The sequence below is a fragment of the Rhinopithecus roxellana genome, chromosome 18 (genome assembly GCF_007565055.1).
Source record: "Rhinopithecus roxellana isolate Shanxi Qingling chromosome 18, ASM756505v1, whole genome shotgun sequence".
Lineage (NCBI taxonomy): Eukaryota > Metazoa > Chordata > Mammalia > Primates > Cercopithecidae > Rhinopithecus > Rhinopithecus roxellana.
The window spans coordinates 51,810,865-51,825,176 of NC_044566.1; the positions used below are offsets into that span (position 1 = coordinate 51,810,865).

General features: G+C 41.1%; 1 protein-coding gene across 3 annotated transcripts in view; it reads left to right on the forward strand.

Annotated features, from left to right (window-relative positions):
* The first annotated feature begins 786 nt into the window (after positions 1-786).
* MRPS31 (mitochondrial ribosomal protein S31) overlaps positions 787-14,312 on the forward strand; it is a 39,002-nt gene continuing 25,476 nt past the window's right edge. Inside the window, exons 1-4 of one of the 3 annotated variants that reach the window (XM_030922384.1) lie at positions 787-995; positions 4,896-5,180; positions 11,405-11,461; positions 13,370-13,528. In XM_030922384.1, the coding sequence (XP_030778244.1) occupies positions 871-995; positions 4,896-5,180; positions 11,405-11,461; positions 13,370-13,528 (626 nt within the window). In that variant the 5' untranslated portion in view covers positions 787-870. The remainder of the gene's footprint in view (positions 996-4,895; positions 5,181-11,404; positions 11,462-13,369; positions 13,529-14,312) is intronic. The other 2 variants (XM_010374518.2, XM_030922386.1) reach the window with 2 other exon arrangements.

Genomic DNA, 14,312 nt, shown 5'->3' on the forward strand with positions numbered 1-14,312 from the left:
TGGCACCCAGCGTAAATCCTTTTTTCTTTGAGACAAGAGTCTCGCTCTGTAGCCCAGGCTGGAGTGCAATGGCGCGATCTCGGCTCACTGCAGCCCCCATCTCCCGAGTTCCAAGAGATTCTCCTGCCTCAGCCTCCCCAGTAGCTGGGCTTACAGGCGCCCGCCACCACGCCCGGCTAATTTTTTGTGTTTTTTTGCTTTTTTAGTAGAGATACGGTTTCACCATGTTGGCCAGGCTGGTCTCGAACCTCAAGTGATCCATCCGCCTCGGCCTCCCGAAGTGCTGGGATCACTGGCGAGAGCCACCGTGCCCGGCCATTAAAGCCATTTTTGAAAAATGAAACCTATGTCTCATTCTGACTCTACATCAAGAATAAAGACCGAAAGGAAACGCTGATTCACAGGGCAGCAGGTCTTTTAGTAATTTTTTTAAACCTCTTTGGTGGCCATTGCGCATTTTGAGAACGTGGTGAACCCTGTAGACCCTTTCCCTCCAAACATCGCAAAATATTGTCCGTTAAATAAGAGACTGATCTCACTGGCCCCATCTGTAGTTTTCGCACAACTGATTACGCCCTCCACTGTCCGGTTCGCCGGTCTGGAACCCGCCTCGGCCAGAGAACTGTTCCTGAACTCCAGCGAGGAGTCCACCTCTAGGACTACAATCGCGGGGTGGGTGGGATCGCTTGGAGGCAGCTGGCTCCGCCCAGCCGCGGGCGAGTCCGGAACACAGTTACCCGCTCCTGTTGCCCACCGGAACGCAAAGAGAGAGGAAGGCGCCAGGCTGGAAACGGAAGAGAGGGCGGGGACGTGTTTGGCAGCGGGACACAGCATTTCGGTTGCGTTTTTGATTCGTTTTGTGTCTCGGCGATGTTTCCTAGAGTCTCGACGTTCCTACCTCTTCGCCCCCTTTCCCGCCACCCTTTGTCCTCTGGAAGCCCGGAGACATCAGCGGCTGCGATTATGCTACTCGCTGCTCGGCATGGAACGGTCAGGTACCGCAGTTCAGCGCTCTTGGCCCCGCAGGTCCTCAGGCAACAGCGTGCCCGGTCCTGTACATTTCAGTTATCCTCCGACTTCCTGGAGTCGATATTATTACCTGCTGGATCTTAGAAGCTATTGCTTTAAATCTGAGGAAAGAGAAATCCCAGAAAGAAAAGATGACTTGCCGAAGGTCATAGTGTGCGTGGAAAATAGAGCTACGATTACAGGCCTGGTCGCTGTGCTCTTAATACTGCACGCCGCGCCTCATTCCTCTTATCATCAGTCAGTTTACTCAGGTTCCAAAAGCAAAGTTGTTTTTACCTTTTGCCTCCCAAGATTTATTTGATAGTCTCATTTGTTTTCCGTCATTTATTCTTTAGTTCATTACTGAAAAACTTGAAAAACTGCGTGCCAGTACTGGTTGTAAACCCCAAATGAGACAGTCCTGCCATCACGGAGCGTGTAGTTCCAGCAAGTAGACAATTCAAGTGCTATGTAGTGAAGTAATAGCTGAGATAGTGTGGGTAAGCACAGAGTACACTATTCAGCCAACATGAGTGAATATTTGCTGGGATAGCAAATAGGGACACGTAACCATTGTAGGGGAGACCCAGGATACCGTTTCTGGAAAAAGTCTGATGCAACCTGAAGGAGGACCACTGGTTGAAGTTAGCCAGGAAAAAAAGGGAATTGCGGCATACTTGGTTTTGGTGTTTATCCTCTGAGAACTTTATTATGAAAACCTAATTCCACTACGTAAATTCCGTGTGTAACACTCAGAAGGCAGTTTGGTTAAGTACAGTGCTGAAGCAGGTTAGTAGCAGTGAAGATGGGAAGGACCAGCTGAATGGAGGAGAAAAATTGCACAGGTAGAATTAAAGGGATGTGACATCATGGGATAATGGTAGGGTGGTCAGAGGTAGCTAAGATTTCAACTGGCTGCGTTGGAGTATTAGGGTATCCTTAATGTTAACAGAAGAATGCGGAGCCAGGCTTGAGAAAGATTTGTACATATGTTATAATTTTTAGAAAACAATGCCTGTTTACGTTAGGGGGCCTTTTAATATAGAAAGTGTGAAAAATGGAAAGTCAGTCTGAAAGAGGAGTCTTGAATGTGGTTTTGAAGGTGTTGCGTTTGAAGTACTGATGAGATGCTGTCAGTGGAAACAAACAGGTGGGAGGTTAGATCTAGAGTTTTATTATTTTTAGTGCTAGGGGGTTACTTAGATGTGATTTTCCTATCATATGGATTGCTTTCTATGGTACGATAGCTCTTGAAAGAAAACATTGTAGTAAAGATTATATGTGAGATTCATTCCCCTGATTACCACCTTTCTATTAAAATACCTTGAATATTAATTTTAAATGTAAAATAATAGACCATTTTCTTAAGTAGATTGTACCATATATTGAATGTTATAATGAGAGTCCTGTGTACTGATTATGAGGATACTAGTTATGCAGTTGGCTTTTTTCTGATTTTAAAGTGCCTGATTTGATAGCCTCTGACGTTTTCATTAGCAGATCAAATAGCTTGTTTCAGCATTTTTGGAAATTGCCATTTCTCTTTCATATAAGTATCCTTAACCTGCAGCTGCCATTTTCTGCCTTTGAGAACTTGATACTATATATATTTATTTATTTATTTATTTATTTATTTTGGGACAGAGTCTCACTCTGTTGCTGAGGCTGGAATGCAGCGCACAATCTCGCGATCTCGGTTCACTGCAACCTCCGCCTCCCGGGTTCAAGCGATTCTTCTGCCCCAGCCTCCCAAGTTGCTGGAACTACAGGTACCCACCACCACACCTGGCTAATTTTTGTATTTTTGGTAGAGACGGGATTTCACCATATTGGCCAGGCTGATCTCAATCTCCTGACCTCATGATCTGCCCACCTCCGTCTCCCAAACTGCTGGAATTACAGGCATGCGCCACCGCACCCAGCTGAACTTGATACAATATTTAACCCAGTGTCTGATACAGGCTTTTGAGCTCACCTGCATGAGAATCACCTGGGGTCTTAGTTAAAAATGTTAAATTTCAAACTAAGAACTGTGTTTTAAGTCAGCTCTCTGTGTGATTTGTATAACCTCTAAAGATTAATAACTACTGCTTTAACTTCTGTAGGCAACAGTTTGTTCTGTAAAGTGAGAATGATAAAACCTGTTCTGTAAAATTGTAAGGATTAAGTAACTTACATAGCTACTGTAATGTGGTCCTCTGACCAGCAGCGTTAACGTCACCTGGGAGTTTGTTACAAGTGTCTCCTGGACAAAGCTGTTGAATCAGAATTCTTTGGTGGGACCAAAGTGTGTTTTAGCAGGGAGCATAGAGAATTTCTATGGGCCAGGTGTGGTGGCTCACGCCTGAAATCCCAGCACTTTGGGAGGCGAGCAGATCGGTTGAGCCTAGGAATTCGAGCCTGGGCAACATGGTGAAACCTTGTCTCTACAAAAAATTAGTACCAGGTACCCAGGAGGCTGAGGTGGGAGGATCACCTGAGCTCAGGGAGGTCGAGGCTGCAGTGAGCCGAGATCACGCCACTGCACTCCAGCCTATCTGACAGAGTGAGGCCCTGTCTCAAAAAAAAGAAAAATTCTATGCATGTTAATGTTTGAGAAGCAGTGCTGTAGCACGTCAGCTTCATAAAGGCAGGGACCATGAATTCTTATTTACTAATATATTGTCAGTACCTAGGATAGTGCCCCCCACAGAGTAGATATTCACTAAATTTAATGAATGACTTTTTAATATACCCTCTTACTGAAACTAACATATTCAGAGTTTTGAAAGTTCTTCAGTAATCAAATACCAAAACAAGTTTTTAACCCCACAGAATAAAATTGGATATTTGGGTTACTTAGAATTAGGAAATGTTTTACGTGAGTCTAATATAGATGTAATCATTTGTGTTGATCTTTTTCATAAATGTATCCCGTGAAGAAAGCAAAAGTGACATTTCTAGCCATTGATTATTCTCTTTTCTATTCCATTCTAGCTTACCTTACAAATGGTTATGGGTTAAGTGGCATGTAGCTCGATGAGAATGTTGATCAGATTAGATAACACCCACTCAGAAAGTTTTTTTGAAATAATCTTTTTTATTGATAGAAATTTATTTTTGTATTGTTTAATTATAACTTTTTAAAGAGGTATTATGTTAAGAGCAAGGACTTGCAGTCAGTCACATTTGGGTTTGAGAATAATAAATTGTCATTTATTAACCATGTCAGTGTTTTTCTACCGAACCCTGGGGTAAATGGAGGGAGGGAACAGACTTGGGAGCACCAGCACCCCCAGACCTCCCCTGGCCACCCGAAGGACCAAGTGATCAATAGCTCAGCACACCTCTACTTATTTGTGGCACACAGTGTGTCTTAGTTCTTAGTGAGCTGTGAGTTACATGACTTTGGGACTTCTCTGATTTTCAGGTTCCTTATCTGCAAAATAGAGACCTTAGGGAGTTAATGTGGGTATGAGAAATGTACATAAAGTATATTACACAAGATGAGGCATGTAGTATATGCTAATAAATGTTAAGTTGCTGCTGTTATGGTTGTTAACAATAATTATAAAAAGAGACCAGCCTGACCAACATGGAGAAACCCCATCTTTGCTAAAAATACAAAATTAGCCAGGCGTGGTGGCACATGCCTGTAATCCCAGCTACTTGGGAGGATGAGGCAGGAGAATCGCTTGAACCCAGGAAGCAGAGGTTGCAGTGAGCCGAGATCGCTCCATTGCATTCCAGCCTGGGCAACAAGAGTGAAAATCCATCTCAGAAAAGAAAAAAAAAAAAAAAAAAGCAAATGGAAAGGGCTTGAATTGAAAAAAATTTTAGATACATAGTGTTTTACTTTATTAGACTGCGTTGTATTTTTCATTTTTTTCTTTAATACATCTTTTCAGGATGAAAAATATCCAAAGATATTTTGACACTAACAGCGTGATCTGTAGCAAGAAAGATGAGCAGTCTGTTCGAACTGATGAGACTTCCAAGGAGACTTCAGAGAGCCAAGACAGTGCAAAGGAAAATACAAAAAAAGACTTGTTAGACGTTATTAAGGGCATGAAAGTTGAATTAAGCACAGTAAATGTACAAACAACAAAGCCCCCCAACAGAAGACCATTTAAAAGTTTGGAAGTTACACTTGGCAGGCTTCAAAGAGCTACAGAATATGCTCCAAAGAAGAGGTAAATTTAATTGCAATTCAAATGTTGTTTGAAACTCCAGTAAGCTTTTTCTTTTGGTAAAAAATATTTTTAATACAAGTACTTGGGAAATGTTGAATTAATGAAGAATAAATATCAGCTTGTAAACACAGGGACTCTAATAATTATTCGAGGCTGAGCGTGGTGGCTCACACCTGTAATCCTGGCACTTTGGGAGGCCGAGGCGGGCAGATCACTTGAGGTCAGCAGTTTGAGACCAGCCTGGCTAACATTGTGAAACCCCATCTCTACTAAAAATACAAAAATCAGCTGGGCGTGGTGGCGCATGCTTGTAATCCCAGCAACTTGGGAGGCTGAGGCAGGAGGACTGCTTGAACCCAGGAGGCAGAGGTTTCAGTGAGCCAAGAATTGTGCCACTGCACTCCAGCCTGGAGGACAGAGTGAGACTCTGTCTTAAGCAACAACAACAACAAAATAATAATTACTTGAGAAATGCTGTTACTGTATTATATTTAAATAACAAGAGGATATCTGTACACAATCCAGAGAAAGGAAAAGAGAAGTGATCTCATTGAGAATTTCACTCTCTTACATATTTATCAGTGTTATTAACTGCCATGTAATTGCCTCTTTAAGCTGTTCATTAACAGTATTATTTACATCTTGATTTGAAGGTAGCTTAATGTCTGTAAAGGACTTGCTTATTTAAAATTTTCCATTTTAAAGATTTCTGGAATAAAGTTTGAGCATGTTGATTACAACTGCTTTATATGACTTCCCTTGATCAACACCTATCAGTGCTTTCAGCTTTCTTGGTAGTTTCCTCAGAGTATTATAATTATTTGTGTTTGTCAAAAGAGTATTATATTTAATTCTAAGTGCTATCAGTGATATCTTGGCATTATGCAATAGGTTAAATGGCAGTATTTTTTTTAGTGCTATGTAATGATGTATTTCAGTGATGTCATTAATTCAAGTAGTAAGGTATGTGGCTTTAGGATACTCATCACTGACTTCTGTTACCAGAACAAACAGATTTTAATAGAGTCTTCTGTTTCCTAGACTGATTTAACATTTTAATGGAACTTCTTGTTTTCTACATTATATCAAAAATACCTCTAGAAAGTATGATTGCGTGGTAGAGTAAGCTAATTCAGATGATCAGTACCCATAATAGGTACTTCTCCTCCTCCTCCTGCTTTTAGAAACAAAATGGTTATATATAAATATATGGAAAAAATAATACAAACATATATAAATACTTATCAAGAGTGGCATTTTTAAAGCTCCTAGACCTATTTATGACCCATTATGCTCTTTATTATAATTATAATTGAATTAACTATTACAGAAATGGTAAATTGAGTTGAATGCTTTGGAAAGAGTCAGTACAGGTCATTTAAAAATTTTCTTTCCAATTAGGTATGAGTGAGGCAAACATACATATGTGGGAAGATCATACACTTAGATTGCTTTGTAAGCTTTCTTACATTCTTGCTCCACTTTTCCACTTAAACTAAAATTGAGAATCTTGGAGGATGGGTGTGATGTATGTAAAAGATGTGTCTTAGAACCTCTGTCATGGTCCTGTGTTCAAAGAAAAGGCTTTGGTCCTACATCAAAAGACTGGTCAATGAGGTACATTTGTTTTGAGTTTTTAAAAGGTGTCTTTTAATTATTTTTTTCCTCCCCTCCCCCTTTTTCAAGGACTCCAAGGTGCACGGGATTAGGTTAGTCATGATCTTTGCTTCATGTGGCACTGTCATCATTGCTTCACACATAGCCTGCTTTTCTTTCTTTGTATTATATATTGAACCTTCATTGATATGGTTACCATGGCTACACTACCTCCCAAACTTAGTGGCGTGAAACATTCATTCATTATGCTCACAGATTCTGTGGGTTAGCGGTTTGACTAGAACACAGTGGGGAAGGCCAGTCTGTGCTCTGTGATGTCTGGGGCCTCAGTTGGAAGACTTGGAAGTCTGAGGCTGGAATCATCCGAAGTTTGCTCACTCATAGGTCTGGCAGTTGATGCTTGCTGTCAGCTGAGACCTTAGCTGAGGGTGTTAGCAGAAACACCTACATGTGGCTTTCTTTGTGGCCTGGGCTTTATCACTGCATGGTGGCTGAGTTCCAGGGCGGGTGTCTTAAGAGAAAGTGAGCCAAGACAAAGTTGTATTTTCTTTTTAATGACCTAGCCTTGTAATAAGATTGGACACTACCGTGTTCACCCTTGTTCCACACTGATTTTCCTGGGATATTTGTTTTTATTACAACCACTCCTGAGAAACAATCTTAACAAAGATAGAATGTCATTGATAGGAATGGAGCAATATACAGGTGGCCCTCTGTATGTGCAGGTTCTGCATCCACAGATTCAACCAACTTCTGATTGAAAAATATAAAAAAAGAAAAAAACACAGTATAACAACTACTTACATAATTAGGTATTGTAAGTAATCTAGAGATGATTTTAAAGTGTTTGGAGGATGTGCATTACTTATACGCAGGTACTCTGCCATTTTATATAAGGGGCTTGTGCATCCATCCTGGTGGGGGCCAGAGTTGTTCCTGGAAACAATGCCTGTATCCCACGGCCCCGCCTCCCCCAACCTTTGCAGATATGAAGGGACTGCTGTAATGTTACTGTGAACTGCCTAGTTTACATCATTATTGACGTGGTTGTGTTTTCCTGTGGTGCCCCAGAGTGCCTTAGGGCACAGTTTGGGAGCCAGGGTCCCAAGTGGAGAGCTTGTGTCTTCTCCATTCATCTTTAGCTGAGGTAGATTCCAGGCTGGAATCTGGAATCGTCTGAGGGCCCTTTTCCAGTAGTTGATACTGGCTGTTGGCTGAGGCTTTAGCTAGGGCTCTTGGCCAGTACACTTACCCATGGCCTTTCCATGTGGCCTGGGTTTCTTGCCTGGTAACTAGGTTCCACAGACAAATGTCGTGAGAGATGGAAGTGAAGGCTGTATCACATTATTTGATCTAGCCTCAGAAGTCACAGCATGTTACTTCTATCTTGTTCTGTTCGTCAGGACAGTCACAAAGTTTCCCCTGGTTTTCAGGGAGGGAAGATAGATTCTCTTGATGGATATGTGGCAATGTTTTGGAAGAGCATGTGGAACCAGAAGTGATGCTGTCACTATTTTCTCAAAGTATAATCTGCTTTGATTATACATCTGGTACCTGATAACTGTAGAATTTCAGCTATATTATAGGCAACATTGTCATGACAAAATTGACCCCTAATTCATAGATTGCATCTGGCCTGGGAGAACTATGGGTACCTGATGGGGATACCATATTTAGGACATAAATGCAGTGATTCTTCTTACTGCATGTCCTTTGCAGGGACTCTGGAAACTGCATGTGGCCTTGTTACAAGAGATACTGGCTCCTGTGGGGCAGTAAGCCAGGCAGCTTGCAGATCTCATGTCCTTACTCTAAGATGAATGACTATGTGAAGTGTCACCTGCATGAACACTGCAAGAACTCCTGCTGAGAAGGACACCCAAGGCTGCCCTGCTGGCCTGCTGTAGTTCTGCCTTTCATCTTCCTGAATGGACTGGACCAGGTGTCACCTGTAGTGGTCCTTTGGGTCTGAATGTTTAGCGAAACCTAAGAATATCCCTGGTGGTGCAGCAATAACCAAAATTTCTAGCATCTGCTTTAACTTCCTCTTAACCTGATTCATTTGGAAGGCATCGGCTAACTATTACTCCCTTAATGGATCCCTGCTGGGAATTCATTATATTTCACACACCATCCGAAGTGCTAGAAATTGGACATTGAACAAAACAAAGTCTCTGCTTACTACATTAAAATGGGGGGAGGGATGTAGGAAAGAAGATGTATATATAACACACACACACACACACACACACACACACATATACAATGTCTATACTTTGTGGTGAAACATGAAGAAAAACAAGAGTGATGCAGTTGGGCTGGGAACAGCCTGTAATCCCAGCACTTTGGGAGGCTGAGGCAGGAGGATTGCTTGGGTTTAGGAGTTCAAGACCAGTCCGGCCAACATAGTGAGACCCGGTCTCTACAAAAAAATGAAAAAAAATAGCTGGGTGTGATTGCATGCACCTGTAGTCCCAGCTCCTCAGGAAGCTGAGGCAGGAGGATTGCTTGAGCTGAGGAGGTTGAGGCTGCAGTGAGCTGTGATTGTGTCACTGTACTCCAGCCTGGGTGGAAAAAAAAAAAAAGAATGGGAGTGCTGGAGAGGTGCTATTTTTAAGAATAATCAGGGAAGAACTCTGATAAGGTAACATTTGAGCAAAGATTAGAATCAAATTAGGGATAAAGCCATGCAGATATCTGAAAGATGAATTCTTTTTCAGGCGTAGAGGATAGAACTGCTTAGGCCTTGAGGTTGGAGTATACAGTACCCTTCAAATTTCACAAATCTGTTTCTTTTCTTTTCTTTCTTTTTTTGATAGAGTCTTGCTCTGTTCCCCAGGCTGGAGTTCACTGGCACAATCTCAGCTCACTACAGCCTCCACATATGGGCTCAAGCAGTCCTCCCACCTCAGCCTCCCAAGTAGCTAGGACTACAGACATGCACCATCACACCTGGCTAATTTTTTTTTTCTTTTTGTAAAGACAGTGTTTCACTGTATTGTCCAGGCTGGTCATGAACTCCTGAACTCAAGTAATCTGCCCACCTTGGCCTCCCAAAGTGTGGGATTACAGAAGTGAGCCACCACGCCCAGCCATTTATTTTCTTTCTTTTTCTTTTTTTCTGTTTATTTTCTTTAAACACATATTCTTAGAAGTGGAATTGCTATGTCAAAAGATGTGCATTTTTTTTTGCCTTCGATATATGTCACCAAGCTGCCTGCCAAAAGCGGTGTCAATTGAAGTATCCACTCAGTAGTTTCTTTCCCCCATCAGAATTCTTTTCTGAAATTGTATGTTATACAGTTTATTTTAAAGAAATTTTAAAAGTACAGAATGTTATCAAGGGGAAAAGTATGTATTCATGAAATAGTTTTAATTACAGGATAGAATAGATTGTTCAAAGATACTTTAACAAGTTCTCCTTACATTGTTAAAATATATAAACAAAGATCCCTGTATGTAAAAATTATTCAATGACAGAGGCTCCCCCACAATTTTTATTAATTAGAACATTCCCAATTATAAAGCCAGAGAATATAACTATATATGAAACCATTGTTATGAAATGTATGATTCTAAGCTGGGCACGGTGGCTCAAGCCTATAATCCCAGCACTTTGGGAGGCCGAGACGGGTGGATCACGAGGTCAGGAGATCGAGACCATCCTGGCTAACACGGTGAAACCCCGTCTCTACTAAAAAAATACAAAAAACTAGCCGGACAAGGTGGCGGGCACCTGTAGTCCCAGCTACTCGGGAGGCGGAGGCAGGAGAATGGCGTAAACCCGGGAGGCAGAGCTTGCAGTGAGCTGAGATCACTACACTCTAGCCCGGGCGACAGAGCAAGACTCCGTCTCAAAAAAAAAAAAAAAAAAAAGTATGATTCTAGAAAATGAATATTCATCTATGTTCTGTGTATACTGTGATCAAATACATAAAAATTTGAAAGTGAAGTTCATAAGTAGTTTATGAAAGAAATACAATGACTTTGGAATAAGATTTTTTTTCCTTTATTCACAGGTAACAGTTTTTTTTTTTTTTTTTTTTTTTTGAGACGGAGTCTCCCTGTGTTACCCAGGTTGGAGTGCAGTGGCGCGATCTTGGCTCACTGCAAGCTCTGCCTCCCAGGTTCACGCCATTCTCCTGCCTCAGCCTCCAAGTAGCTGGGACTACAGGCGCGCACCACCACGCCCGGCTAATTTTTTGTATTTTTAGTAGAGACGGGGTTTCACCGTGTTAGCCAGGATGGTCTCGATCTCCTGACCTCATGATCCGCCCGCCTCAGCCTCCCAAAGTGCTGGGATTACAGGCTTGAGCCACCGCGCCCGGCCATAGGTAACAGTTTTGATAGCACATTTTATTTTAACTGTTATATTCCCCCCCCCCCCCTTTTTTTTTTTTTTTGAGGCAGACTCTCACTCTGTGGCTCAGGCTGGAGTGCAGTGGAAAAATCATGGCTCACTGCAGCCTCAACCTCCTGCGTTCAAGTGATCCTCCCACTCAGCCTCACCAGTAGCTGGGACTATAGGCACGTGCCACCACACCTGGCTAATTTTTTTTTTTTTTTCCTTTTCTTTTCTTTTTTTCTCTATCCCCGGCTGCTCTCAGACTCCTGGGCTCAAGTGATCCTCCCACCTTAGCCTCCCAAAAGTGCTGGAATTACAGGTACAAGCCACCGTGCCCGACCCCTTGTTTCAGTCTTCTGTTTTTCTTCTATTCCTATCAGATTTTAGATCTTTCATACCTTAGTTAAGTCCTTAAAATCTTTCTCCAGGAACTTCAGGAATTTGGAAAGTTTAATTTTCATATTAGGTAACAGATCATAATATAGAAAGCCAGGTATAAAAAAACATTAATTTGGATCGCACTCATTGAGATGTCAGTTCTCAGTGAGTTAAAAAATGTTGCAAATAGCCAGGCATGGTGGCAGATGGCTGTAGTCACAGCTACTCAGGAGGATGAAATGGGAGAATTGCTTGAACCCAGGACTTCGAGGCCAGACTTAATGACATATTGAGACCCCTGTCTCTTAAAAAAGAAAGAAAGAAAGAAAGAAAGAAAGAAAGAAAAAATGTTGTAAATAATTTATTTTCTTTTTATAATAGAATGTTTTTCTATTAACTTGCTCTAATTTAGGAAGCTTTTAAAAGCTTTTTCTTATGAAAAATTTAAAACATATGAAAAGAACATAAAATGGTATAACCCCTTTCTACCATTGCCCAGCTTTAACAGTGATCAACATTTTGCCATTCTTATGTCATCTATGCCTTCACCCACTTTCCATCTCCTACTTGATGATGATTTATGGCTCTTTATTTTCAGGTAAAATTTACATATATTAAAGTGTACAAATGTTAGCTGTAGGATTTTGACAAACAGATCAGCCCCTGTGACCCACACACTTACCAAGACACTCTGCGTTTCATTTTCACCTTCCCAGTCAGTAGCCATCAGTCCTGAGGCAATTGCTGTTTTGATTTTTTTTTTCACCTCAGATTAGTGTTCCCTGTTCTGGAACTTGATATAAATGGAATCATACAGATTTTTTTTGTTTGTTTTGTTTAAGACAGAGTCTAGCTCTGACACCCAGGCTGGAGTGCAGTGGTGCAATCTTGGCTCACTGCGACCTCCACCTCCCAGGTTCAGACGATTCACATGTCTCAGCCTCCAGAGTAGCTGGGATTTTACAAGCACGTGCCGCCATGCCTGGCTAATTTTTGTATTTTATATTCTTTGTGTCCAACTTCTTTCACTTGATCTAATGTCTATGGAAATCATTCATGTTGTCATGAGCTGAGTACTCTTCCATTGTATGGATGTATCACAATTTGTTTTTCTATTCTGATGACAGACCTTTAGGCTGGTTCCAATAAAGTTTCTGTGAACTGGTTAACCTGCCTTAATATTTGCTTACAATGTATATTGTTTCCAAAATACAATAGCATCTAATTAAAAATTCCAGTCATTTATAATTTTTGAGGCTGGTCTGTCCTTCGCCCCTCTACCTTAATATATTGTTCTGAGTTAGTGTTGTGCTTCAGCAAATATCCATTAATTTTAACATTTAACATTTCAAAGTTTATATAAAACCAGTACCTAATGGTTGAGAATTCTTGCCCTTGTCAGAAATTGAATTGAATACTTTTTTGAACACCAAAGTTTTCTCCAAAAATCATTTTACTTTTCACTAAACTAATGGTGTAATAAGCAATCTCTTTTTTGTTTGTTTGTTTTGTTTTGTTTTTGAGATGGAGTCTCACTCTGTCTCCCAGGCTAGAATACAGTGGTGTGATCTTGGTTCACTGCAACCTCCACCTCCCAGTTCAAGCAATTCTCTTGTCTCAGCCTCCTGAGTAGCTGGCACTGCAGGTGCGTACCACCACACCCAGCTAATTTTTGTATTTTTGGTAGAAATAGGATTTCACCATATTGGCCAGGCTGGTCTCGAACTCCTGACCTCAAGTGATCTGTCTGCCTCGGCTTCCCAAAGTGCTGGAATTACAAGCATGAGCCACTGCACCTGGCCAATCTCTCTTTTTTTCTTTCTCATTTGCTTGTCATTTTCTTTTTCAGAACTGAGCCCCTGAGTCCTGAGTTGGTGGCAGCTGCATCTGCTGTGGCAGATTCTCTCCCTTTTGACAAGCAAACAACAAAGTCAGAGCTACTGAGGCAGCTCCAGCAGCATGAGGAAGAGTCAAGGGCACAGAGAGATGCAGAGCGACCTAAAATTAGGTGAGTGAGTCAAACCCTTAAGTCAGTAATGTTTATATCTCAAATTGGGCCATTTTCATGTGGCTAGTGAGTAATACACGTAATGTACCACGTAAGTGGAATTTATATATAAAATATACCGCATAATTTTAGCAATTCAACTTTTTAAAAAACTTATGTCTTAATTGTGATTATAGTTTTAAAAAAAACAATTGAATAAAGTTTCCTTTTAGGAAGTTATAGTTTCTTGTCCATGAAAAAAGAAATGGTAAATTCAGTAATGTTATTAAAAATAAATAACAGGTAGCTTCTCTGAGAAAAGTAATTTTTTTCAGTTAAATAGCTTGCTGGTTTTATGCATGGTATGATAATCTTCAGGTCTGTTTCCTTCTCTTTTTCCTCTTCTATATTTCATCTGACACCTTTCCACTCGTTCTCTTCATCTCTCATTGTTTTATACCATGTTATACTACTTGCTGCCTACATTATAGTAAGTAGTAAGTATAGTAAGCAGTAACACTGCCTCATTTTGGAGAGTGATCTAAATCAGTTGTTCTCAGTGTGTATACCAGATTTATTTCAAGAAATTAAAAGAAATAGCCATGTGTGTTGACTCATGCCCATGATCCCAGCACTTCGGGAGGCTAAGGCAAGAGGATCACTTAAGACCAGGAATTTGAGACCAGCGTGGGCAAAAAAGCAAGACCCCATCTCTACAAAACATAAAAAAATTAGCTGAGCATGGCAGCGCGTGCCTGTAGTCTAGCTACTTTGGAGGCTGAGGCATGAGGCAAGAGGATCACTT